Here is a 27,151-nt window from a genome sequence, read left to right as displayed (position 1 = left end):
TTTTAGGATTTTGAGTGGATTTCAGGTATATTAACCAATATACATGTATAAAGTGTGATGAAGGGTTTGGTTTCAAGTAACAAATCTCTATTCCAGAGTTGATTTGTCGGTATAAAGATACTGACAAATCTTGGAAATGGAGGGGAAATGACATTAATATCATCATAAAGATGTCGTTCCAAATTGAAAGACTATGTTTCATGGGATAGTGGTGTGTGTTTCAAGGCATCTATATATATTTCTTTAGATAACATGTTGATTTTAAGGTATTAAGAGATTTTGATTTTAAGGAAATAGATATCCTGAAATCTTGTTGTAGGATTCATAATAACATAACAAACTTTAACAATACAATTATATGAAGTATGCCCCAAAGACAGAAGCTCAATTTCTCTAAACTGAAATTTTTCCTTCTACATGATAACAGACACCAACGTCTGAGTTAGTGATTTCTTACTGTAAGTGATATAAGGAAAATCTAGACATTTATCTCCGTCAAGTTTTCGCCACTTAATTTTATACCGAAACTCTCTTACCAAAAGAAGAAAGTTTTGATATCCTAGTAAAGGAACAGAAGAACGCCCTCTTTATACTGAAATGTGTTGGAACGAGTAACACCTGTTTACCAGTAGGCCGTGGTAAACATTCCTCTAGATAATTCAATGAAAGCGCGATCAATCATTATTTTACCCTTATGTTTCAAAATTCACAAATTAACTGATATCGTTGGTTGACAAACACATCTTTCTTGGAATTGAAGAAGAAAATGGATCACTCCCAACGAGGACTCAGCTTCTGATTGGAGACGTATTGTGTTCAGAACATCGCCCCTTCGTTAGAGGTATATTTCAAGGTAAGTTTTATTCATATCAACTATTTATTTATTTATTCATTTTGTATTATTTTGTGCAAAATCCTTGTTGATACTGCTTAAATGATATTATAACGAAAATGAATCAATATACAATATATTTACTTTATTTTCAATGTAGTACAAAGAAAATTTAACAAACACGTGAGAATAAGTTTCCAAACGACGTATTTTGGGGACTGGGACTAAAATATATCAGAAGACAATTTAAAAATACCCAGATAAATGTTGATACAATAACCTAAAGTATAACATAGGTATTTAGTGTAGCGATATATATCAATACAATGTTAGTGTACTATATCAGTTAATATTCAATTGAAGTGTACTAAATAAATACAAATTCGAGTATAGTGTATTTTGTTCAATTAGTAACATCAACGTCAATGTAGTATATAATTATTTTGAGAGTGACATTGGTTTTCTGTCCAGATATCCGGATGGCTTCTACTCCGTCCAAAACTCCGTTTTGTTTATACTCAGTCAAAATATCCTGGTGTGTTTATACTCCGTCCAGATATCAAGGTTGTTTGTTTATACCGCGGTACATACACAGAACGCCGCGTGACGCTGTTCAACTGATACAGATTCGGCCAATCGGAGTCCAGCTTTCTCGACAATGGTACGCAGTTGTTCTAGGCTGTATTTACAACTAAATCCATCACCTTCGTGAAAATAAAGGCACTCTCCCTTCTCCATCTCCAGGTCAATGCCAAGTCCAGCTGTAAAATAACATTATGTAAAAAGTTAATATTTTGTAACACAACATATAACATTTACCATAACTAAATGAAACAATGAGTATTACAAGCTTTGCCAATAGGCTCGTGTATACATGTGTTCTCTTTCGCGGTGTGTTTTTGCTCGGCTTTGTCATTGTTGTCGTCGTCGTCGCCGTTGTTATGTTGTTTTTGTTGTTGGTGTTTTTTATTTTATTTATTTATTTGTTTAATTTTTTGCATGTTTGTTTATTTATTTATTTCGATCTTTTTCGTGTGTTTGTTATACATGTAGCTTAGGAATAGATCTTCCTATTCGCAGATAGGCCAATGGGAAATAGACACTTTTACTTACGTAACGTATACCGGATATCTTCATTAGCCCGGATGTAGGCCCTCACGTAGCTCATGGACTGTGGGTCGTGATATGATATAAAATCTACTTCGTACGTGAATCTAGCCAGGTCAATATTACTTCCTGCCTCTTTGTTCAATCTAGTCATGGCATAGCTAATGAATCTCTGCATTACACCTGCCCGTTAAATACAGTAAATAGAAACGAATAAAACACTGAATATGAAACAGCAAAATAGAAAACAACTGAAACAACCAATAGCAGTTATAAAGAGGTACAACGAAACTAATATTATAATCTAAATATACTGATCTGTTTACAGGTATTCCACAACACCACCTCATGGATCTGAATATAGTGTGTATATCTAGTACTGCCATGTTACTGATAGATACGAACTATTGGGGGGTTGTTTTATGCTAATATAGAGTCTCACCGGGGCAAAAGAAACAGCGTTATGTCATTCAAAGCCAGCGAATGTATTCAGATTTTTAACCAGATCGAAAAGGATACATTAATTTCAAACTGGTTAGTGAAAAAAACCTATACAAATTGTCGAACAGTAAAATTCTCTTTTTTTGTAGTTTAAGACTACCTAAGTTGTAAATAAACTGTTCCCAGCATTGGTATAAAATATTACATTGTATCAAAAAAAAAAGAAATAACTGTTTGGAACATATAATCAAAGTGGTTTGGACCGAGAAGCGATAATGAATGGAAACAAAATATGGCAGACCGAAACATTTGTGTGCACTGTATTTTCATTTGTTTGATGAGGTAACAGAGGCTAGTTACGGAAACGTCACGTTTAAATCAAACATTTGTTTTATTGTCTTTTCACTATACTTACCAATCCGAAAAATATGTTTCATTACGAAGTTATCTCATCTGTCAATTTAAATTGCTTCAATTTTCAATGATTGTTTTCTACAAGAAACGATATTATGATCAGCACAACTACTTCGGCAATTTACACTGTTTACAGAAACCATTGTTTTATAAACAATGGCTATTGATGAATGCCAAACTTTAAGTATCTCCTTCTCTTTCTCAAATCATCCGAAAAAATATCACCCTCTTCTTTTACAAGTGCATGTTTTAAACACTAACGAGGGGATATGTAAGACACGCTTTAGGAAAAGTAATGAAAAGGAAAAAAAGAACTAGATCTTAAAATTACCTGCGTCATCATTGTAGGCGTTAAGGACTTCTTCTCTGTCTAGTGTGACGTCAGCACTGAAAACCAGTCGGCATTTGTCTGGAAAACATAATAAATCGATTAATTTCTAAATGTCTTATCCACTGCTGTGTTTAATTTTGAAAGAAAAACATGTATATGTATTCGTTTGTATTGATAACTTGTGTAGTGTTATTATTACAACTTAAATCCTATAGTTAAAAATGATTTCCTCGTCGGGATAGGAAAAACTGTATTCTGAAACACATATCTTTAAATAAATATCCAGTGATGTTTGACCGGAAGTGACGTTAAATTTCAATTAAAAACAAACCTGACATCATGGTAGAGATCAGCCTGAGAGTATCCACCTGGTCATCGTAAGATAAGTTGATGATGCTGTCAAACCACAGAATAATCTTTGGACCGGTTATCTGTCTGAAACACACAAGCATATCGGAGCTAATGGCAGGGCGAGAGCGTCAACAATTTACTAAAAACTGTTACAGTTTGCGGGTTAGCATTTCGCAGTTGTCCCAGCTGTAGTATCGATTCGTATGCTCCCAACTGATTTGTAAAATGGTACCAACAGGAAGTAAGGGAATGAAAAGATGAAAAATGACTGCCTTCATAATATATTGAGCTGCAGCTTGAATCTGGATCATCTATGAGATGACCGGTAAATGTTAATGTCAACAAAACAGCTGTTGTATATAATCAATCCCTACGTCACATAATATTTCATGTAAATATCCGTCTTACTTGAGGTTATCTATTCCTTGGACATAGTTTGCAGCTATTGGTTTGATTATAAGAGAATCGTCGTATTCCTCAGATAATTTCTTCATAGACTTCAACAGAAACTCTGTAACATCAAGGTATGAGGAGGGTTACAGATAGTTTATCAGCCATTACATATACTTTACATAGAGGAATACAGCGGAAATACAAATATAATAACGAAATCGTAACTCCGGCTTAAAATCGAAAAATATGAGAGCATAGATTTACATGGAGGTCATTGAAAAAATACTAGGAGAAAAAGACCAGGTGATCCGGGAGAGTAAGCGTAGTCAGCTTCATCGATGACAACCGCCATACAAATATAGGTCACGACGACACCAGCCATACAAATATAGGTCACGACGACACCCGCCATACAAACATAGGTCACAACGACACCCGATATACAAATATAGGTCACGACGACACCCGCCATACAAATATAGGTCACGACGACACCCGCCATACAAATATAGGTCACGACGACACCCGATATACAAATATAGGTCACGACGACACCCGCCATACAAATAAAGGGCAAATCCGGGTTAACTTATATTCTCAAAATTAGAACTAAAATAACTAGAATAAAAACTTGATAGATCCGCATCCTTCTCACTATCTGCTTTTTTGAAATATTAATGCAGAGAAATGACTGGTCAGTATTTTGTCTTCAGAAAAACTGGAGGCAATGTGAAGGAAACGTTATCCTGGTTATCAAACAAGCCTCATTTTTATCATTATAATTTAATGGTGTTAACAGATGTTTTACTGCAGGAAATCAAGTAAGTTAATACTGTTCGACGATTATCATACCTTCAGAAATATCCAATGGATAAAACGTCAGCGAGTTCTGCCTCGTAAGTAGCTCATCGATAACAAGCCTTGTTTTCGAACAATTTCCACTGCCAAGGTCGACCAAAGCCACGTCATACGGAACACGTGGAATGATATCCTAGAAAATATATAAACAATAAATGTACATGTATATTAAGGTATTAGATGAGTTAAATATTCATATTGAAATATTTCAATTTCTACTCAAGTTGGACTCAATGAAACTACCAAACTTAATCTGTTTCATTTGCTCATGAATTTGACCAGATTAACACTGATCAATGCGTATGAATACCTGGACAAAATCCTTCGGCGGAACGATTTCACTTTTTCTACCTTGTTGTTATAAACATGGAATAATTATTAAAATTATCAAATTTATAATGTATTCTTGTATTTTATGAAAGACCAGATATGCTAAATACTTCTATTTTGACAAAATAATGCTGTTTTTAATCCTAAAATGGCGGACTATTTTACTCGACCGACTAGACTTGCACAAGCTTTGAGACATTAATATTTAGACCGAATTTTTGATTCGAAAAAAAACCCAATTGAAATATAAGGATTGAATCTTGATTTGGTCGATCTCATGGGGTCATGAATTGAGTTGCTCTCGAGACAAATTCAACATGAAATGCTTCGCAGTTCATTAAATTTGTCTCAAGAGCAACTCAATTCATGACCCCATGAAATCGACCAAATCAAGATTCAATCCTTAATACAATAGCAAAGTCGGATATCAGATGTACTGAAACATAATCTCAATAGAAAACGTCCCTCGGGAATTTAGAAAAAAACTATACTGATCTGAGATATTGATACTTAATAGGTGTGTTTTGATCTTTTTCGATATATTAGCCTCTATTGCCATCATAGCTGGGATTCATCTTGACATAATGTTGAGCTAACTCCAAAAATATTATAATGTTAAAAATGTTATAAACACATCAGAAAGGTAAAAATGTACTAAAGCTATATTAAAAAGTCCAGATATTATTATAGTCAATCAGATACATATATTGTAGGGTGGGGTACAAAATAATGTTAATTATCAGGATAAGTAATAAAATATCTAGGTAACACCTAATGTTGATATTACCCTCAAACCATATAAATACTTTTATAAATGCAACATGATAGGTAAACAAAAAAGTCAAAATGAAACCAAATATTGACACAACCCTCAAACCATATAAATAATGTTATCAAAACATATATCGAGATAGGAAAAAAATCATACCTAGCATATACTTATTCAACACTGATCTTAGTATTTTCAATTTCATCAACGTTTTACTATTTTTCTGTGCTGTTCCGTCTGATAAGCATCCTGTGACATTTGTATTGGTATTTTGATGACACAAACCTGTATTCTGTTTTCTAGAAGAGCTCGGTCACTTTTGCATAGGTAGTAGTCAGGAATATCTGTTGTACATTGAAACTGAAGTTCTGAGCCAACGTCATCGTAGTTGTACCAAGTAGGAATGTGCTTCGGACTCGATGTTAGAGCTCTTACTAAACTCTGCCTGATAGCGTCCTCCATTTTCTTTATATAAATGAATGGAAGCTCTGTAATTGATATTAATGTACATATTTTAGCGGTAAATTTCTGTAAGGTGGTGTAGTACTTGAATTATTCAGCTAAATAATGATTGTGTTCGTTTTTATTTCTGTACATTGGCTTATATGACAGGCATAGTGGAAGCCCAAATTCATTGTGTCACGAATCTAGCTTTTTAATGCGGTTACGCGCTCAAATGTAAGTTTTAAAATAAATGCGTTCGCAGTAAAACTGTATGAATGATAAGCCATAAACGATTATTTCATATTTAGAAACAATTAACATTGATACACTGATATATATTCAAGAAGTTATTTTTTCTGTTTTGTTGTATACCGGCGCGGCAACGCGTCATGTTGAAAAGATACATGTGTATATGTATAATTCAATTTTTACGTTTTTTTATCGTATTTCATTTACGCAAATTCAACAAACGTCATTCATTCGACGTTATATGCATTTTATGGAACATTGCGACAACTATTATATTAGTAAATCATCTGATTCTAATTTCGCGGGAAAGGTTGTCACCTTCAGGATGTAAACAGAATATAGTTCCACTATAACATTATCTATTTATTCCATTCGGTGAGATACTTTAAATGTTTACAGCTTCATTTCACATATTTCTTTAATTTGGATTATAGTTCATTAAAATGTGTTCAGAAATTATAAAAATTAAAACGTTTGATTGCTTAATCAGGTCCCCCACCTCGCTATCAACAATGTATTCCTACGTGTCAGACAAAAAATTACTCAAGTGTAAACGTCAATTAACGTTGGTACGCTAAATAGATTATAAATACATGTACCATACAAAAACAGTTCAATGCTTAAATATATCATGTATACTTTACATATATTAAATCACGTTCACTGCACGCGATATCAAACTTTTTCGAAAACGATTATTGTGATATAGCATTAATACGCTAATACATTTAATATTTGAGTATATAACAGTCATTACGTGACAGATAAACAGGTATTGATACCATAGTTGCATCATCACCATCATCATCATCATCATCATCATCATCATCATCATCGATATAGGCAATCATAAAGATACCATAAAAACGTTGAATCAATATGTTGCCTTTTTATATTTGGAGATTGAAAAGTAAGAATATAGACGAGAATGACAACTGTCAAGTTGATTAATGTGATTAAGTTTTAAGATCTTTCATTCTTTTTTTATGTCAAAGTTCGGAATAAAGATGGGTATATGGGTTAACAAAATAATTTTCTTCGGGCATGAAATTAGGATGTCATAAAAGACTACTCATTTGCCAATCCAATCTAAGCACATGCACTTTGTCTTGTGTATTAACGAAATCTCGGTCATCAAAGCCTGTATATGTTAGTTCACGTGGTTGCATTTTGGTTTGTTTTGTCGTCTAAATGATAGAATTAACAAATATTTTCTAGTTAAAAATATCTCTCCAGTTTGTATCGGTAAAAACAGTTAGAGTATGGAATTGGGGATATTATCACAAATGCCTATTTCCCTCGACTATGGCTATTTCCCTCGAACATGCATATTTCCCTTGGATGCGCCTCTTGTTTGACAGCTATCTTTATGTCAGAATACGGATGTGGCACGCTTTAAATACATAACAACAGGAAGATCTTGTTTCCGGTGGTTAACGTAAGACGTAAGCATCACACACATATTCCGTTGTAAATTGCACCCCATCAGCATTATAGCTTTGTACATAATTACATGTATATGATTGAGAAATTTAAGGCAGATAATCAACTTGCTTCGACACGTAACTGACATGTTCTGTCATGTCATAAATCCAGCAATAACACTATTAAATGATTATTGTTGATATTGTTGATTCCCAAGGCAAGGTCTTGATCCTAAATCTAAAACAACTTCATCGTTTATAATATTAGCCTAAACACCAACACAAATCATCAAATAGCATCGACTACGCAAGATAATATCAATCAAAATTTAATTAAAGATAATGATTTACTTAATTGCTTGTCCTTGCAAGCAAAGTTTAAGGGAAATGTACAGTTTTGCTATACCTTCAAAAAACCGTATATAAAATACAACATGATATTATTAATCTGCAAGCATGATCCTTCATATATTAAACCCTAAACATAATTCCTACATTAATATAAATCGTTTCTGGTTATTGTTGTAAAATTAATATAGTTTATAGTTTATTTTTATAGTAATTAAATGCATGTACATGTAAACCAGAAAAAAATGAAAAGGGCCATTAATATATAATATATATATAATTTATAATACTACAAAATAAGCGCATCAATAGTACAAAATCTCACCCTCTCGCCGGGTGTTTTCTTGTTAATATTTACATTTAGCGGTTGTAATTTGAAATACAGAATCAGTTATTTATCCTGAAATAAAGAGTATACATATATATGTATATTGGTGCAATTGTCATATTATTTGTTACAATGAAAGTACATTTTACATTACTGAAAGTATAGTATTCAATGTAACCATATAGGATCTCTGCGAAATGTAAATATAATGAATTATCATGCTGCCTATTTAATATCGGCCCTCTTACCTTGGTCTGTGTATTGGCTCTCGAATTTTCTATTGACGGTCCAGTGACAGTGCGTTTTATAGTGATACAGACAGACAGCGGAGCGGAAGCCGTTTTCCTGATTTCACATAAAATTTTACGAAATTCTGAGTAATCCAATTGTGGCTCCACAGATGAATGATTAAATACTGGTAGCCATATTGGCATTCTTATATTAATGTTATTAGATGATAAAGATTTATTTATACAAGTTTTCTTCTAGTATATCAAGTACGAGAGACAGCCGATTATATTTACTAGCAATGATTTTGACTTATATTCGCCTTCTCCAAATATACATTTACACATTGAAAACTTCATTATTCATCATTAAAGCATGCATATTTCTACATTGACTTTAATCAAAATATGAAGCTGGATTTAATAGAATTGCTCATACGTAGATATTTGAGTTAAGGTCCACGGAAAGAAGAGGATTTTCAAACAAAAATTGTTTCCAAATCAAATTCAACGTTTAAAGAGTTAAATTTGAGAGAAGAGTATTTCTTACATTTATGAAGGGTAAACATTCTTAAGAGTAGTGAATGACATTCTCACACGAACGAATTACCGAAGGAACTTTATGCATTATATACATGGTTTGTCCTAAAATAATCACAATTAAGAGAATTCCGTATTGGAGTCTAAGCCAAGCGTGCAAAATATTCAGCTGACGTTGATGAATAGAACAATTCATCGATCTGTCAGTTTAAGATGTGGACATGCTAAAGATTGCTCCCCTTCATGGATAGAAGACGTTTGACACTTCCGACAGCCTGTAGGGTCGTTAGGGTCCTTGTCTTATCAAACATGGGGAGCAGGAAACAGCAATTGTAGTGATGGTACACCTTAACAACGTCTAGGCCAGACTGATAAAGAAAAGTACTTGACTGTCGTTTTAAGACCATACATACACTTGAGATTAATGTCAAACTGTGTATACTTCAAATCACTTATGTTTCGCATGGGATTTATTTTCGCGATAATACGAGATAGAGTTAATAGGAAAATCAATCGCGAATTCGAATCCCTCGCAGTTATTTGTACGAAATTAACACCTTTGGATGGCAAGGTTACCTCTATACAGGAGGCTTGTAGAGTCCGTGACTCTGATAGCTCATCATTCGTGAATTTAAGTCATTTCTACATCAACGTTGGCGAAATCATTTGTTCCCGAATATCTCTGGAAAGATAAGTTCTCGAATATAAAGTATTCGCGAACTCTAAATGATTTACTGTAATAGAATAATAGAAGATCTAATATAGATCTTACATATAATTAAGACATATACGAGGGATTTTCTTCTTATATTTCGATTCGTAACTGCATACGAACACTATATGTGAACCACATGTTAATCCAGATAACATTTACCAATAAAAACATATTTTCGGGAAGAAAATATTGTAATAAGATATCGCTAATCTAATTCTTTTTGATTATAGCAAAGACAATATTTAAATTAATCTATCGACTGTGAAAGGCTTGTCTGCAATAATTTAGAGACTATCACATGAACATTTTAAACCAACGGTTCATTCGTAATGTATTAATTGTAGCCGAAAACCAGACAAGCATTTTAAATCATATTGTAATTTTATATTTAACGGGTCACTTATCCGTATAACTGATAAACGTATGATTCGCACACAAGATAAAGAAGACATTAGCTCCTTATGAAATGAATTGAGGTTTAGATACAGCAGAACCAAAATTAATTAAACTTAGTCGTTAGAGACATCATACAGCTGTTTCGTCCTTTAGGATTCGTCAGTGATGTTAGAGACATCATACAGCTGTTTCGTCCTTTAGGATTCGTCAGTGATGTTAGAGACATCATACAGCTGTTTCGTCCTTTAGGATTCGTCAGTGATGTTAGAGACATCATACAGCTGTTTCGTCCTTTAGGATTCGTAAGTGATGCTAGGAACATCATAGAGCTGTTCCGTCCTTCTAGGAATAGTCACGTGATGTTAACATCATACAACAATTTCGTCCAATTAGAAATCGTTATTAATGCTAATTTAATGATACAGTGTTAATAACCAGGAGGCGAGTAAGTCAAAGCAAATGTCAAAAATTAGGTTGGGAAATAACTCCATAATAAAGATAGATGTTTAATTTACCCGCCAAATATTGAACCAGTTACGACATAATTGTCTTTAAATGGACATTCCTTCGTTCGAACGGCAGCATGAGTTGATTGAAAAGAAGCTAACACTCATGTGTTTGCCTAATTATGATAACATACATTTTGTAGATATCATATTTGTACAAAACAAATACGTAAAGCGCTGTCGCTGTGCGTCCACACTTGCTAGTCCGTCACTCCTCCCCGTCTTCATACAGATATCACATGACAGTCCCAATCAACCATAAAAAGAGCAGAGCGTAGCGAGAGATGTAGGTGTCTCGTTTTCGTTATCATGATAAACCATTATATGATATAGATATATATGGTACGTGTTCGTGAGAAATTGAGCATGTTGTTTTACTTACTAAATGGCTTTAAGAATTTAGAAACCAAGTTACCTTTTGCTAATCGGTGGTTACTTTGTGGTTGGAATAGCTGATAGAGTGCAAGGTGAAGGACCTTATGCATATAAAAATAACTTAAGGATCTGCTCTGGTGAAAAGTCAAAATTTTCTGATGACTAACTTTTTAATGTTATACTTCATTTACAGGGGAGAATACAGAGATGTAAAAAAAAAAAGAAAATCATATGTCGGTGTGCTTGTTTTTGAGCTTTGGTGGATCAAAGATTAGAATTTGACATAATATATACGATTTGATGTGAATTCTGCTGTTTTTACCATACACATAGAAGTTAGATTGTCCTAGCCAATTTATACGTTTTATGCAAGATCGAAACGAGACTTTAACGTGACTGAGACGTAAGAAGGGCATATCCTTAAGATGTATTTCTGAGTTTGAAACATCTTTGTTTTATCTTTCATCAATGAGAGCTATCGTTTGTAATTAACATATCACTATCTTCATGTATATTCAATGAGAATTAAATCCCATCAATTCATGTAACACACAGGGACTTGTTACGAATTCTCACACCGGGGGCCATAAACATCAATTATATAATATATATATGAACCGTAAGTTGGGGTTTCGTGTCAAGTCCCTGTGCAACAATCCTAAATACCGCTATTGATATATTGGGCGGAGCAGTCAAGGTGGTATGGAAAAGAACAGGCGGACAAACGGGGTTCTGATTAGGTAAGTTTTGATTTGTTTATTTACATGAAGGTAACTTAATCTTGCAGAAAACAAGGATAGTCCCTTCATCCCGGGGACATGCGGTCGAGTCATCTGAGCTTTGTTAATTCTTCGTCATACACATGTTCTTGACGTCACGATAATTGCGTCATTTCCGAATTGTGTATTGAACAAATAAGAAATTACTATTGCTGATCGTAAACATGAGAGATATCAAAGAAAATATTTTATTCATCGCTGAAACAACTTCATTTTACATACATTCATCAAGTATGGGTGTATGGGATCGTATTTCAAGGTGCAAAGGTCAAGGTCAATGTTATCGTTTCTATTTTAGATTTCACTTTAGTTCACGTTTCAGGGTGCCAGGGTCAAGGTCAATGTCACCGTTACTATTAATAAAAACACTATCATTCTAACAAATTCGTTTCGTTTTTAATGGATCGCCTTCACTACACCTATTGTCTAAGTATGAGATTACCTCGAGCGAGATCATGTATCAGGGTGTCAAGGCAATTGCCAAGGTTAATGTCAAGGTCGAGGTCACGACTATTGTGTATTAGCGAATTCATTTTTGGAACCCTCACACTATAAGGACACTGTTGTTTTTATTATAATTTTTTGTTCACTGTAGTGGTGTTAATAGGATATATTTCTATACCACTGGTATCATTTTATGTATTTTTGTGACAAGCAAGTATACGCTACAGCGCTGTAGCTGCTTAACTGCGAATACGTCAATACTGAAATAAAAAGCGTGCTTCCAATAAGTGCATGTGCACACGGATGCGGTGTATAAGTACTTTCAAGGAGTATACTTGAACTATGCAGTTGATGAAAGGCGTCATCACACTTTACATAACTTGTAGCAAACTCATTCGTGTATCGGGTGACGCGCGCGCGACAAGTAAGTGTAAACAATATCGGTGTATTGACAGACAATAACTAAGCCTTCTAATATGATAATATTATAAGAGGTAGTTCGCTGGTAAAATCATGTGGATTAGTGTAGTAGAACGAGAGCATTCCTGTTAAACGTTTATGTTATTAAAGGGGTATTCCTTCGTTCGAAGGGGGCCGCGGTGGCCGAGTGGTTAAGGTGTTCCGACACTTTATCACTAGCCCTCCACCTCTGGGTTGCGAGTTCGAAACCTACGTGGGACAGTTGCCAGGTACTGACCGTAGACCGGTGGTTTTTCTCCGAGTACTCCGGCTTTCCTCCACCACCAAAACCTGGCACGTCCTTAAATGACCCTGGCTGTTAATAGGACGTTAAACAAAAACAAACAAACCAAATCCTTCGTTCGAACGGCAGATATGAGTTGCACAGTAACGTATAAGATAAAATAAAAGAAGCTTTAAGTCGCATTACTTACAGTGACGGAATAAATTACAACAGGTGACTTCTATCGTACATATTATACAGAGATTAACAAACATCTTATATTGAATGCTCCTAAGACAATCAAAACACTGTTTGTCATAATGATTTTAACAGCTACAATTAATTACAAAATACCTTGTGAGGATTTGGTTAAGTAGTCCCAGCGTGCTGTACCATATCTGCCCGAAATGACGCGGACTCCGTACGGCCACCTCACTCGGAGATATCAACAGGTTCAAGGCTCGATTTAGAATATACGATATACAATATATTTCGATACCATCATTAAATGGAAATTACACCATTCTCAAACACTAAAACATCTGATTCTGTTCTTTGCTGTTTTAATTGATATGTTATCACATACATGTAAATGTAGGAGAAGCTGAGTAATAGATCAGCCAGACGATTGATCGTCAGTAAAGAAACGGGAAATGAGACATTAGTTATAACGTAAGTCAATTATGGTAATAAGTACTGAACTGGCTCTGCGAAAATTTCGGCTCATGTTGATATAAAATTTAATAATCAAAGAGGTATAAATAGAAAATCCTCAAAACAATAAAGAAACCTAATTGAAAAATCAAAGATTTTAACCTAGAATTTCCTTTTTTTTACCTAGCATTACCCTTTAAAGCTAGAATTCACTTTTAACCTACATGTAGTATTATCTTTTAAAACTAGAATTCCCTCTTATAACATAGAATCTTTTTTTATTATTATTATTATTATTATTTTTTTTTTTTTTCTAAAACGTTGTTACTTTTCCTGCCGCCTCGACGTAATTTAGAAGTTCCACACTCGTATGATACTATTGTGTGACTCCCTACGGACTCGACCATGGAGAATGTCTCTAGTTCAACTACAGTGGGTCAGACAAGCCAGGGGTACCCAGTACGATCCTTAGCGGAGACAGTAGCATAAACATGACCAATGCTACAGGTTCCGTGCTTTGTATTACGTTGGTATTTATTAATTTGATTTCAATCAAAATAGTTGAAATACAAAATTAATGCAGTTTGTGTTAAACTACGCGATTCTGAATTTGAATATGTTTTAAATAAGTACATTATAGAATGATATGGAAAGGCCAACGGTAATCATTAATGTTTCAATGCATGCGTTTTTTTATCAAAATTACGGAGACGTGAAACTATAATATTATCTATTTATTTATTTGATATACATATATACACGTAAAATCTGTCTAGTTTTTATCAATGATACACGTATATATACGTAAATGCAAAAAGTATAAGGTCAACTTACTAGATCAAACTAGTGGGAATTTCCCTTTAGTCTAGTGGTAGGGTGTTTTCTTTGAGAGCAAAAGGTCGCTATTTCGAAGCCCGGCACGGGCAGGGTAATTTTCATTGCTCCCATTACATACATGCAGACGGAACTCCTTCAACATGATAAGGGATAAATGTTTACGATTCGTTAAATGGTACCATACGGCGGCCCTAAACTTTACAGTCAGGGTTCCACTCAAGACCGTGGCAATACTTTGGTCAACAGTGACACGTATGTAGAAGCTTCCGGTTGTCTCCCTTTATGTAATGTGACGTCATAGAATGATGACGTCATGCTTGGATGCAGACAAGATGGCGAAGTGTAAAATGTAAGCAAATATAGCGGCTAGCCTATCATTCGGGTTGTGGGAATGGATATGCGCAAGCTAAACTACAAGGCATTGCGAGATGCTGGTCAGCCAGAACTTTCCAAACAGAAAAGATTTTTAGAAAAATTGCAAACAGATACAGAGAAAAACTTATGGTAAGTGACTGACATGTCTATATAGTAGATAACGAATGTGAGTCCATGTATCATGTAGGAATGGTGAGATCTGGACTTCCCTGCATTAGGGTCCTACTACAATACGGTTTACACTATAGAATTACCTGTCACATATATTACTGAGTATAACCATATTGCTTAAAATGATACGATATCACAGTAGACGCCCACAGTCTGCTACAAACCAAATGCTGCAGGTTGGTTTAGTTTAAGAATGATAATAAAAAGTACTCTCCTCGGGGAAAGTCTGCTCCACATAACTCAGCAAAACATCTCTTATTCCTAATTTACGAACTCCTGGCCTTGGTCACGGCTAAACCTTGTTGAATTTATCTTTGTTACATCCCTGTTAGAGTCATGGTTTCAAATGCACTTTCGCAAAAAGTTCGATTTAGGTTTTGTATTGTTTAAAGGGACATCACGGTAAACCAATTTTTATTTTGTATTTTTTCATATTATTGGGTATATCTTTAAAAAAAATATCCTTATGAACAATAACCATTCGAATTTGATGATATATGTATATAAAAAACATCAATTATTAATTATAAAAAGGTTATCACAATTCGTTGATCAATAGTCTAAATATGCAAATTTTGTGACATATACGATAACACGTATGCGCACAACACACTAAAACACCTGAAAACAAAAATGGCTTCCAATGTGAATCGACTGCGATTGAAAACGATAACAGCTTCCGTAATGAAGAAAATAATTGGAAAATGGGTCAAACACAATCCTAGAATTAAACTGGGGAAGCAGTACAATACAGTTCAAACATGAAAACAGCAGTAATACGGACGCTGCTCCTATTCTGCTTGATTGCTGGATAGTAGGTCATGACAATCTCGGTAATATTTACAGAAACTCGGTAATATTTATACAGTCTGTACCAGTACATCGTTACTGTCACTATACTATATGTACGGTGTTTACACTTATTTACACATAAATATATGTGCCGGAATATATACAGAACGTGTTATTTAACATTTAAACCACTGTATAATATCATTGTCCAACTAATAATTCGCCATGTAAACTATCGTGTGTTTGTGTTGCCTCGATTTCAAAACAGTTACGTGATGATTTAAAAATAATTTCCGCGCTAAATTTAGAGGGGGATTCCCAACTAAATCAAGTGGACTGAGTGGTCAAGCTGGACAAAGGGATCGACTATGAACATTGGGACAGCACAGAAACATAACTGGAAAGGAACAAAACACGTACATTCATTGAAAATTACAACGTTTTTACCGTGATGTCCCTTTAACGTCCTATCAACAGCTATATGGTCATGATGTCTACTCTGTGTACGAATGCATGCTACTCGCATGCATTCGTACACAGAGTAGACATCTGTGTTTGGGGAAGCTGCGGTATGTTCGTGCTTGTTCCGTTGTAATAACGCTAAACTGATGCCGACTTCATAGTGCTACCTCACTGAAGTGTAGCGGAACTGGACTGGGCTGAACGCCGTTAGTCAGGTAGAGCGTCCGTCTAATGTTCGGAGGTCCAGGGTTCGAAACCGGCCTGGTCGTTGCATTTTTCCTCTCCTGCTACAGAAGCATACTACCTTGGCAACCAGCAGGACAACTCCACCCGGTCACATTATACTGACAACGGTCAAACCAGTCGTCCTACTCCCAAAATTGCTGAGCGCAGAACCCTGTTTTGTCTCAGTTTTAACCCAACTGGTTCAAATAAAGAACATGAATGCTACGGCCATTTTATAACATGACTGCACAATCAGAGTTTTCGTAAAGAAAACACTCATATATATCAATGTAAATCTTCTTCATTAGATAAATAATCCCAAGATTGTGTTGTTGTTTTCAGGACAAAATCTAATGAGAATATATACACGTATAGTATATTACACTAGTGCACGTGTAACAGGAGAGAGAAATCTAAATCATAAGCATTTCTAAGTGAAACGGTATCAAACATATGTTCTAAATATGTTCACCTTTTAAACATCGTTTCACTTGGAAGTAGGTAAGAATTCTGAAATACGGCTGTTTTTCATCACTTCCGTATAAAGCAAAAACATATATGGGTGGGATATTCCGACAAAGCGGCGCGATTAGCAGGATTAAAACATTTATTCGTATCGTGATATATATCAAACACTTAAATAAATATAAAATTGTCAATGATTACATTTTTTCAGTCAACGGGAGAATACAATGAGACAACAACTGGAACGTCTTCAACAGGACAAAGAAAGATTTTCACTAGAGGTATGTTGTACCCGATATATAGACTGGCTATCATCCGTATGAATACACTGACTATCATCCGTATGTATACACTGACTATCGTCCGTATGTATACGCTGGCTATCATCCGTATGTCTGTACCCGATATATAGACTGACTATCATCCGTATGTATACACTGACTATCATCCGTATGTATACACTGACTATCATCCGTATGTATACACTGACTATCATCGGTATGTATACACTGACTATCATCCGTATGTATACGCTGGCTATCATCCGTATGTCTGTACCCGATATATAGACTGACTATCATCCGTATGTATACACTGACTATCATCCGTATGTATACACTGACTATCATCCGTATGTATACACTGACTATCATCCGTATGTATACACTGACTATCATCCGTATGTATACACTGACTATCATCCGTATGTATACACTGACTGACTATCATCCGTATGTATACACTATCATCCGTATGTATACACTGACTATCATCCGTATGTATACACTGACTATCATCCATATGTAAACACTGACTATCATCCGTATGTATACACTGACTATCATCCGTATGTATACACTATCATCCGTATGTAAACACTGACTATCATCCGTATGTAAACACTGACTATCATCCGTATGTATACACTGACTATCATCCGTATGTATACACTGACTATCTTCCGTATGTCTGTACCCGATATATAGACTGACTACCATCCGTATGTCTGTACCCGATATATAGACTGGCTATATATATCATCCGTATGGATACCCGATATATAGACTGGCTGTCACATGTATGTCTGTACCCGATATATAGACTGGCTGTCACATGTATGTCTGTACCCGATATCTAGACTGACTATCAGCCGTATGTCTGTACCGATATATAGACTGGCTGTCATCCGTATGTCTGTACCCTATATATAGACTGACTATCATCCGTATGGCTGTACCCGATATATACACTGACTGTCATCCGTATGTCTGTACCCTATATATAGACTGACTATCATCCGTATGTCTGTACCCGATATATAGACTGACTAGCATCCGTATGTCTGTACCCGATATATAGACTGACTATCATCCGTATGTCTGTACCCGATATATAGACTGGCTGTCACATGTATGTTTGTACCCGATATATACACTGACTATCATCCGTATGTCTGTACCCGATATATAGACTGGCTGTCACATGTATGTTTGTACCCGATATATACACTGACTATCATCCGTATGTCTGTACCCGATATATAGACTGACTACCATCCGTATGTCTGTACCCGATATATAGACTGGCTATCATCCGTATGGATACCCGATATATAGACTGGCTGTCACATGTATGTTTGTACCCGATATATACACTGACTATCATCCGTATGTCTGTACCCGATATATAGACTGGCTGTCACATGTATGTCTGTACCCGATATATAGACGGACAACCATCCGTATGTCTGTACCCGATATATAGACTGACTACCATCCGTATGTCTGTACCCAATATATAGACTGGCTGTCACATGTATATGTGTGTACCCGATATATAGACTGGCTGTCACATGTATGTCTGTACCCGATATATACACTGGCTGTCACATGTATATGTCTGTACCCGATATCTAGACTGGCTGTCACATGTATGTCTGTACCCGATATATAGACTGGCTGTCACATGTATGTCTGTACCCGATATATACACTGGCTGTCACATGTATGTCTGTACCCGATATATAGACTGGCTGTCACATTTATGTCTGTACCCGATATATAGACTGACTATCATCCGTATGTCTGTACCCGATATATAGACTGACTATCATCCGTATGTCTGTACCCTATATATAGACTGACTACCATCCGTATGTCTGTACCCGATATATAGACTGACTATCATCCGTATGTCTGTACCCGATATATAGACTGGCTGTCACATGTATATATCTGTACCCGATATATAGACTGGCTGTCACATGTATATATCTGTACCCGATATATAGACTGGCTGTCACATATATGTCTGTACCCGATATATAGACTGACTATCATCCGTATGTCTGTACCCGATATATAGACTGGCTGTCACATGTATATATCTGTACCCGATATATAGACTGACTGTCACATTTATGTCTGTACCCGATATATAGACTGACTATCATCCGTATGTCTGTACCCGATATATAGACTGACTATCATCCGTATGTCTGTACCCGTTATATAGACTGGCTGTCACATGTATGTCTGTACCCGATATATACACTGGCTGTCACATTTATGTCTGTACCCGATATATAGACTGACTATCATCCGTATGTCTGTACCCGATATATAGACTGACTATCATCCGTATGTCTGTACCCGATATATAGACTGGCTGTCACATGTACATGTCTGTACCCGATATATAGACTGACTACCATCCGTATGTCTGTACCCGATATATAGACTGGCCGTCACATGTATGTCTGTACCCGATATATAGACTGACTATCATCAGTATGTCTGTACCCGATATATACACTGACTATCATCCGTATGTCTGTACCCGATATATAGACTGGCTGTCACATGTATGTCTGTACCCGATATATAGACTGACTATCATCCGTATGTCTGTACCCGATATATAGACTGACTATCATCAGTATGTCTGTACCCGATATATACACTGACTATCATCCGTATGTCTGTACCCGATATATAGACTGGCTGTCACATGTATGTCTGTACCCGATATATAGACTGACTATCATCCGTATGTCTGTACCCGATATATAGACTCGCTGTCACATGTATATCTGTACCCGATATATAGACTGGCTGTCACATGTATATCTGTACCCGATAGACTGGCTGTCACATGTATGTCTGTACCCGATATATAGACTGGCTGTCACGTGTATGTCTGTACCCGATATGTAGACTGGCTGTCACATGTATGTCTGTACCCGATATATAGACTGACTATCATCCGTATGTCTGTACCCGATATATAGACTGGCTCTCACATGTATGTCTGTACCCGATATATAGACTGGCTGTCACATGTATGTCTGTACCCGATATATAGACTGGCTCTCACATTTATGTCTGCACACTATATGGAATGGCTATCCTCCCTTACATCTCAGAAGTTTTCATATAAATGATTAAACACGTAATATTTACGGCGGAACAGAGGTGACATGAACAATATATTTTTATGTAAGGCTAAAAATGTTGTTTTTATGTAGACTGAAAAATATTTTTTACTTTTACTTTTTCCTTTTAAAGGAAAAATCTATGTCCGTTACCCTACATAAATGGGTTTTTTTTTACCGTATATAAATATTTTACGTGAGCACCTAATAATTTTTACCTGAGCACGTAAAGGAAAAACATATTTTTCAGCCTACATAAAAAAAAAAGAAAAAATAGCCGTACATAAAAAAGAAATATTTTTCATGTCACCTCTGTTTCGCCGTAAATATCCTTTAATATCCTAAAGTATAAATTTGTCTTCTGCCAATGGTTAGATTTTTTTTCAATTCCATTGATCACCCGAGTCTACGGTGAATTGCACATGACACTTCCGTGTATTGAATGGATACAATCAAGTTTGATCAACGTGTCATATCGGGTTGTTATTTTTTCAGTATCAAGGAAAGAGAAGATTTTCGGAGTCTGACAGTCACAATGAACGATTGCGCAGACACAGGTGAGACAAATTCAAAAATGTTCAACTCGCGTTGTCGCTTTTGTACAATACCATGTATTTGATAGAGTACAAAGGGACAAGTGTTTCTAAGAAACTTACTTATACTTGTCTAGAGTATGTTTTATATAAATAAATGCAATGATATTTACTTCTTATCTACAAACAGAAAAATGACATAAGAGCATTTGTTATGTAACTGTACTATTTATATTACTTTAATACTGAGAAAAATATCTCTTCTGTAATTGGCCAAGATGTCTCCCACAGGTATCCCTTCGGAAGGTGATATTTTCCTCGACCTCTGGCCTCTACATAAACAAAATCAAGGATTATTTCTCTCATATCTCGCCATGTTGCATATAGTTTGTTCATACAAGATATCGTTTTACGCGCGCGGAGTAATCTGCAAGGGGGGGGGGGGGGGGGGGGCAACTCTTACAAACGTCGTCTGCTTGAGTGTCGGTTTTGAAACGTTGGGCTTAACTATAAAAATACATACATTCTGAGATAGATGTATATCATATCAGCAATAAACCAATAGGGCTACACGGTTAAACGATTAGACATTACATCTGAGCGAAAATATAACTCCGTTACTGTAGACTAGGCCTACAGCTAGGCCGTTTGTATTAAACAGTTATAGTACAGTACAGACCGGCCTACCCTCCAACAGGTTTGTCATTTGCCATTAAAAACATGCAAACACACACAATAACCTGGCAATGATAGGAAGTTGAATTAAAAAATATTTATAAAAAGAAAAAGTTAAACATCACAACCGATGAAATGGTTCCGTTTGCGTCAGCACCGGGGCCTGGAATTTGTTTACTCTAGGCCTACTCAGTAACCTGTGTATTTGGAAATTGGGAATTAGCTCTTAAATGAACGAACATTCGGTAAAAAAAATGACACCCCTCGATGTTCATATAAAGAAATTTGTATTTTAATTGTAACACAGAGTCTATATTTGTGTAGAGTAACCAGGAAAACTAGGCCTTACTGTCATCCTAGCCTTCGTTATCGAGTGACCTTCGTCATTCTATCAAGAAAACCGGTTAAACACATATAATCCTGTCACAGAAAAGATCGGAACACCGTGAACTTAAAGTTACCAACCCACGAAACATCGCCGCGACATGGCGATCGAGATCGACATCACTCTCAATATAGCCTTGAACTATGAATGACAGTCGTGACGTCATGCAGTGACGTAGTATTTCATAAAATTGGCAATAAAAAGTACGGTTTGTTCCGTGAAATGATCAAATCAAACTATTTTTAAAATTGGAAAACTCATTTCAGCATTGGATTCTTCAAAGTATTGTTGATAGAACTTCTTTTTCTCGGATGTTAACAATTTGATCACGGCCACGTCAAAAGTTGGTCAAGTTACGGTAATTTTTATCGCCAAAATGTTCATTAGTTCATCACTTAACCACAAAAGGACTGGAAATTGTGTGCAAACTTAATTTGCCAAAATCGGGTAGGATCTTTCAGAATATCATGAGTATTATTCAGTAAAAACGTCAAATAAAGAAATTGAAAAATCGAAGAAAATGGATGGCTGAATGACACTTTCGCCAGACATTTGGTAGTGATATGAGAGAAAAAGACTCTTTCATTATGTGTGTATGTAGGATAGGGATATTCCAGCCTCGGGATCACAAAATGTGGTAAACCCCTCGGCAAGCCTCGGGTTTCACAACATGTTGTGACCCCTCGGGTGGAATATCCCTATCCTACATACAGTGTATGAAAGAGTCTTATGATATTTTTAAATGAACACGCACTTCCTCACACATTTTACCTTTTATTATTTATTTATTTTACTTTTTGGGTCCATAAATGAGGAATAATTATGGTGCTATATAAATGCGTTACTTTTTTGTAAATTTTAATCTTTACACGAAAGGAAATGCTAATTTTTCTATCTTAAATATCCTTATAACATGTATATAATGCATGTGTGTAGTAATTTGTTATAATTCGCATTGTACCGTCTAGTTCCCTAGTTACCTTTTGTAATTAAGGTGTTATGATATATATTCACCACAGCTTCTCATCCCAGTTGCCCAAAATCGCAGACAAAAGTTTTCACTCAAGCGAGGGACTTTCGAATCAGCCCAAAAGTCATCGTCAACTGAAAATGGAATCCGCAGGACAAGCACAAGCTTCACAGGATTCAATCCGAGGGATATCGAAAACCTCGTCGACGAAATTTCCGAAAATTCATGAAGGTTGTAATTTTGATAAAACTTTGATAATTTATTATGATTTTTTGTCTCTGTAATAAGTCGAAATTTCCTAGTTATTATAATAAATTATGTTGTACTTTGAGCGCTTGACACGTAATGTCCACGGCATTACCTGTTTATATTGTAACGATATACACGTACTGTGTTTTGATTGTTGTGTTGTTTTGTTTGTTTTTGTTTTTTAACCCTGCTTTCATTCCTTTGGAATAGCAGGCAATATTGCAATTACCAAAATGGCGATTGTCTTTATCTTCTACTCACAAAGTAATCATCTTAGTGCATTTCCGTTTCCGTTCCAGGCGACAAACACCAGTACAAAGATAGAAGAAAGTCAATGCCTGCAGGTTCGTTATTTTGAACAGGAGTAGGAAGCATCGATGCTGATATAAAATTATCTAATATTCTTCAAAGCCAACAATGCCGCCAACTCCTATTGTTTTTGGTAGCTATAACATATTAATCTAGGTTTTAAAAAGTATATTTCAAATTCACACAATTTTCTGTAATATTAACAATTCGGCAGTTCCTAAATTATAAACTGTTTTTTTTTGTTTTTGTTTTTTTTTTAAAGTTATATTAAAAGCATTGCGGATATCACTTTATGTAGCAACTCAAATTAAGAGACTTTTTTCTTTCTTTTACAATGTTGTATTATCATCAGTTTTTAAGGAAGTACCATTTACATTTCAGACCTCGTTAATGCTAACAAAGAGAAACGACGACGTGTCGAATTTCAGAAGAAACACCAATCATGTAAGATAATGTTTGTATTTAATAACAAATGTGCTATATATCCGACAATGTGTAATTATCATCAATGTAGATTGACACCAACAATAGGCTTTTGTACATTGTTATACAATACAAAAGTTAATACTTTACGCTTTTAACACCCTACAAAAGTTTGAGCTTCTCTTAATCAATTAATTAATTACATCCCGGATATATCATATCGTACTCTGCCCCTATATATTTAGAACATAACTTTCGGTTTTAAACAATCAGATGTTGAACTATGCTATTTTTCATTTGTAATGCATTTTAAGGGAAGACTGTTGATCTGGAACAATGCATTTTATGTGGTGAATACATTTATTTGTATTTAAGATTGTTTTGTTTGATGAAATGATGTCACCAAACAATGTTCTATCGCGTGTTATTTTGTCGTCAATATGCCTGGCAGTTCTGTTGTCGCTGCCCTGGTGCTCGTATTGAGAAGACTTTCCTCGTATATATTGAAGAAGTAAGACTTGCATGGCGGGTGTCGTCGAGACAACTATCCTTCCAGAAAACTCCCCACTGGAAGCCGGGTGCCTATATAATAAGATTGTGTCGTATTCTCTCATACCCTCCTGTACTTAAGCTTGTCCGGTCTGTATATCATACACAATTTGTCATTATTTCATCATACTTGGGGCATATCTACCAAAAAGTAGGTCCCTCAGATGAAAATTTTGACCTTTGACCTACATCTGTTTGGGGATAAATATATGTATGTAAATGTTTTGTTCATGATTTGCTCTCATTTTATCGGTGTTGAGCCAATATTGTACATGTTGTTGTTTGTTTACTAAAAACCTATATACTGTTTACTTTCTTTTCTATTTTTAGTGCCGATAATCGTTGTAACAGATTGCACCTGCAGTCCTGAAGTTGAACAAATATTATCTCATGAAGATCGAGCTGATCATCAACAGGAACACTTGCCGAGCAAACGCACAGTCGAGAAGAATCACCAGTTCGTAGATAGACGGTCAAGCCAGCACGGCCAGGGAATGGAAAGGCGACTTAGTCAACATGGCCAGGAGAGACACGATGCCAAAGGAGGTCACCAACATATAGAACGGTTACATCGCACTGGAAGTTTCAGGAAAAGCAACGAATCGTTATCCAGAGGGAGCCACAGGTACATGGATCACCATGACCACATGGACGATACAGAAGAACTGACGTCACTGTATGATATGGCGATACAGACTGTATCCTCCGCTAACGAATCCGCTTTCACCCAAGTTCAGGATGTGCATAAGCGTGCCATGCCGAACTGGAAGGTATTGTGATACCAAAGAACTAGGCATGTCATGTAATAGGTTTCAATCTTTAAACGAATGTATACCCTCGATTCGATTAACAGATAAGGTACACGTTATCACTTGTAGATGTATATTTACGTCACACTCTTACCAAACACTCTTATTTGGAAAGTAGACCCCTCGGATTACTGTAGACGTTGATATATTTAGGTCCACCCTGGTTTTCGCGCGTAAGCAGAATTTAAACAGATTTGTCGCGCCCACAGTACTTTCTATAGAAAAAATACACACAGATGTAATTAGCGGAGTCATAGTTTAGCGTATCGCTTTTATTGCGAAAGTTTGCAGTGTAAGTTCCCTAATCATCACACGAAGGCTATGCAATCCCTTTCAGGACGAGACGAAATTCCCAGATGCAAAACAAATGGACTTGTCATCTCTACAGGAGCTCGAGACAATGCTGAAGGAGGCTCGCCAGTATAACACAAGGTAAACCTTAAACTCGTACATTACACGATGTATGTAATTTTCTCAAGTATTCAAATAAATAACCGGTGCAGGAACATAACGAATAATCCTGTTGCATACAAGTGCATTTTTATTGTACAGGTAAGAGGCGACTCAAAGTGTGTCACTATTGTCAGTTTTCGTAAGTATATCACAAACCTAGGTTTACATGTGTCGTCGATAAATCAGAAGACGCTTTTCCTTCAGAAACACTTGGTCTAATTATTCTCGCTGTGATTGTCTAGAGTCTCCATGGATTTTCCTAGTATTTTTAGTTTACGGTTTCGATTGGATGCCGATATTCTCTGTTTTTTTAAGAAACGAAGTAATGTGTTAAACTTTGTCGACAGGAAACAAAAAGAGTCGGACTATCGTCTACACACAGCGGAGAACCGACAACAGAAGCGCAGACTTCAGTTCCTTGAAGAAATTTTGCAGGCGCTAAGCGGCGGTTCTGGTATCGAGTTCAATCCAATGGATATGCTTCAGTGCGGATATCTCAGATTGTCAAAGTCCAACATCGAGAGACTTGAACATATGGTCCGCGCGACAGGCGTCGACCCCGGTATCCATGCACATAGTGACGTCAGCGATCATGACATCTGGAAAGAATTGCGTGAATTGCGTCAGCAAGAGGCTTTGGAGCGTGAACAGCTACAGAAAGAGACTGCTGGGCAGAGGAGTAGGCAAAGTGCTCTGATCGCTAGATCTGATTTAAAACAGACACGTTAGAGGAATATAACTCTTTTTATGATAAAGTCACGTCATTGTACTATAACCAAGTGTAGTCTGTAGTATGGTGAAGATACTCCTGTAATACAAGCCGCTGATTATCAGTGTTTTTGGTTCAAGATACGAATGCTGATTAAAGTGTCAATAAAGCTGCATGATCTAAAAATTGATGTTCATTTATTCGTGAGATTTTACAGACTATGAAAAATCAGAGCCCCGCCATGAACTCAACAACGGCATAAACATGCAAACCAGTAGGAACTAAAGATATATAACTATACTCATTTATACAATTCCCATCTCAAGGGTATTTATCACATAGAAGACACTTTGAACCAAACTAAAGATTAGATTTCTTCACTACTCATGT

General features: G+C 35.9%; 2 protein-coding genes across 4 annotated transcripts; one reads left to right on the top strand and one right to left on the bottom strand.

The window, feature by feature from the left end:
* Positions 1-956: 956 nt before the first annotated feature.
* Positions 957-9,413, bottom strand: LOC117338042 (histidine N-alpha-methyltransferase-like). Of its 3 annotated transcripts, XM_033899204.1 has the most exons (9): positions 9,397-9,413; positions 8,868-8,964; positions 6,112-6,291; positions 4,722-4,860; positions 3,885-3,987; positions 3,457-3,560; positions 3,126-3,203; positions 1,946-2,122; positions 970-1,593 (listed from the first exon to the last, which is right to left on the bottom strand). In XM_033899204.1, coding segments are annotated over exons 1-9 (1,068 nt in total). In that variant the 5' UTR covers positions 9,399-9,413; the 3' UTR covers positions 970-1,405. The 3 variants fall into 3 exon arrangements, with proteins under 3 accessions (XP_033755094.1, XP_033755095.1, XP_033755096.1); XM_033899203.1 differs by lacking the exon at positions 9,397-9,413 and having other exon boundaries at positions 957-1,593; positions 8,868-9,068; XM_033899205.1 differs by lacking the exon at positions 9,397-9,413 and having other exon boundaries at positions 6,112-6,314; positions 8,868-8,981.
* A 5,643-nt stretch (positions 9,414-15,056) lies between these two features.
* Positions 15,057-26,947, top strand: LOC117338200. Its single transcript, XM_033899456.1, has 9 exons — positions 15,057-15,278; positions 17,476-17,545; positions 21,193-21,254; positions 23,310-23,491; positions 23,809-23,853; positions 24,200-24,262; positions 25,121-25,560; positions 25,937-26,031; positions 26,400-26,947. The coding sequence occupies exons 1-9, from the start codon at positions 15,166-15,168 to the stop codon at positions 26,779-26,781; spliced, it is 1,452 nt and encodes a 483-aa protein (XP_033755347.1). The 5' UTR covers positions 15,057-15,165; the 3' UTR covers positions 26,782-26,947.
* The last annotated feature ends 204 nt before the right edge of the window (positions 26,948-27,151 follow it).

The sequence above is a fragment of the Pecten maximus genome, chromosome 11 (assembly GCF_902652985.1).
Source record: "Pecten maximus chromosome 11, xPecMax1.1, whole genome shotgun sequence".
Taxonomy (NCBI): Eukaryota; Metazoa; Mollusca; class Bivalvia; order Pectinida; family Pectinidae; genus Pecten; species Pecten maximus.
This window is presented reverse-complemented; position numbering and strand designations above follow the sequence as displayed.

Excerpts from the sequence above, each read along its gene's own strand:
- LOC117338042 (XM_033899203.1), bottom strand. The coding sequence starts at position 9,053 with ATGCCAATATGGCTACCAGTATTTAATCATTCATCTGTGGAGCCACAA. Across the intron at positions 3,988-4,721 it reads TCCATTGGATATTTCTGAAG|AGTTTCTGTTGAAGTCTATG; the intron begins GTATGATAATCG and ends TTGATGTTACAG. Across the intron at positions 2,123-3,125 it reads CGCCTACAATGATGACGCAG|GTGTAATGCAGAGATTCATT; the intron begins GTAATTTTAAGA and ends TTTAACGGGCAG.
- LOC117338200 (XM_033899456.1), top strand. The coding sequence starts at position 15,166 with ATGGATATGCGCAAGCTAAACTACAAGGCATTGCGAGATGCTGGTCAG. Across the intron at positions 23,854-24,199 it reads AAGAAAGTCAATGCCTGCAG|ACCTCGTTAATGCTAACAAA; the intron begins GTTCGTTATTTT and ends TTTACATTTCAG. Across the intron at positions 26,032-26,399 it reads GCTCGCCAGTATAACACAAG|GAAACAAAAAGAGTCGGACT; the intron begins GTAAACCTTAAA and ends CTTTGTCGACAG.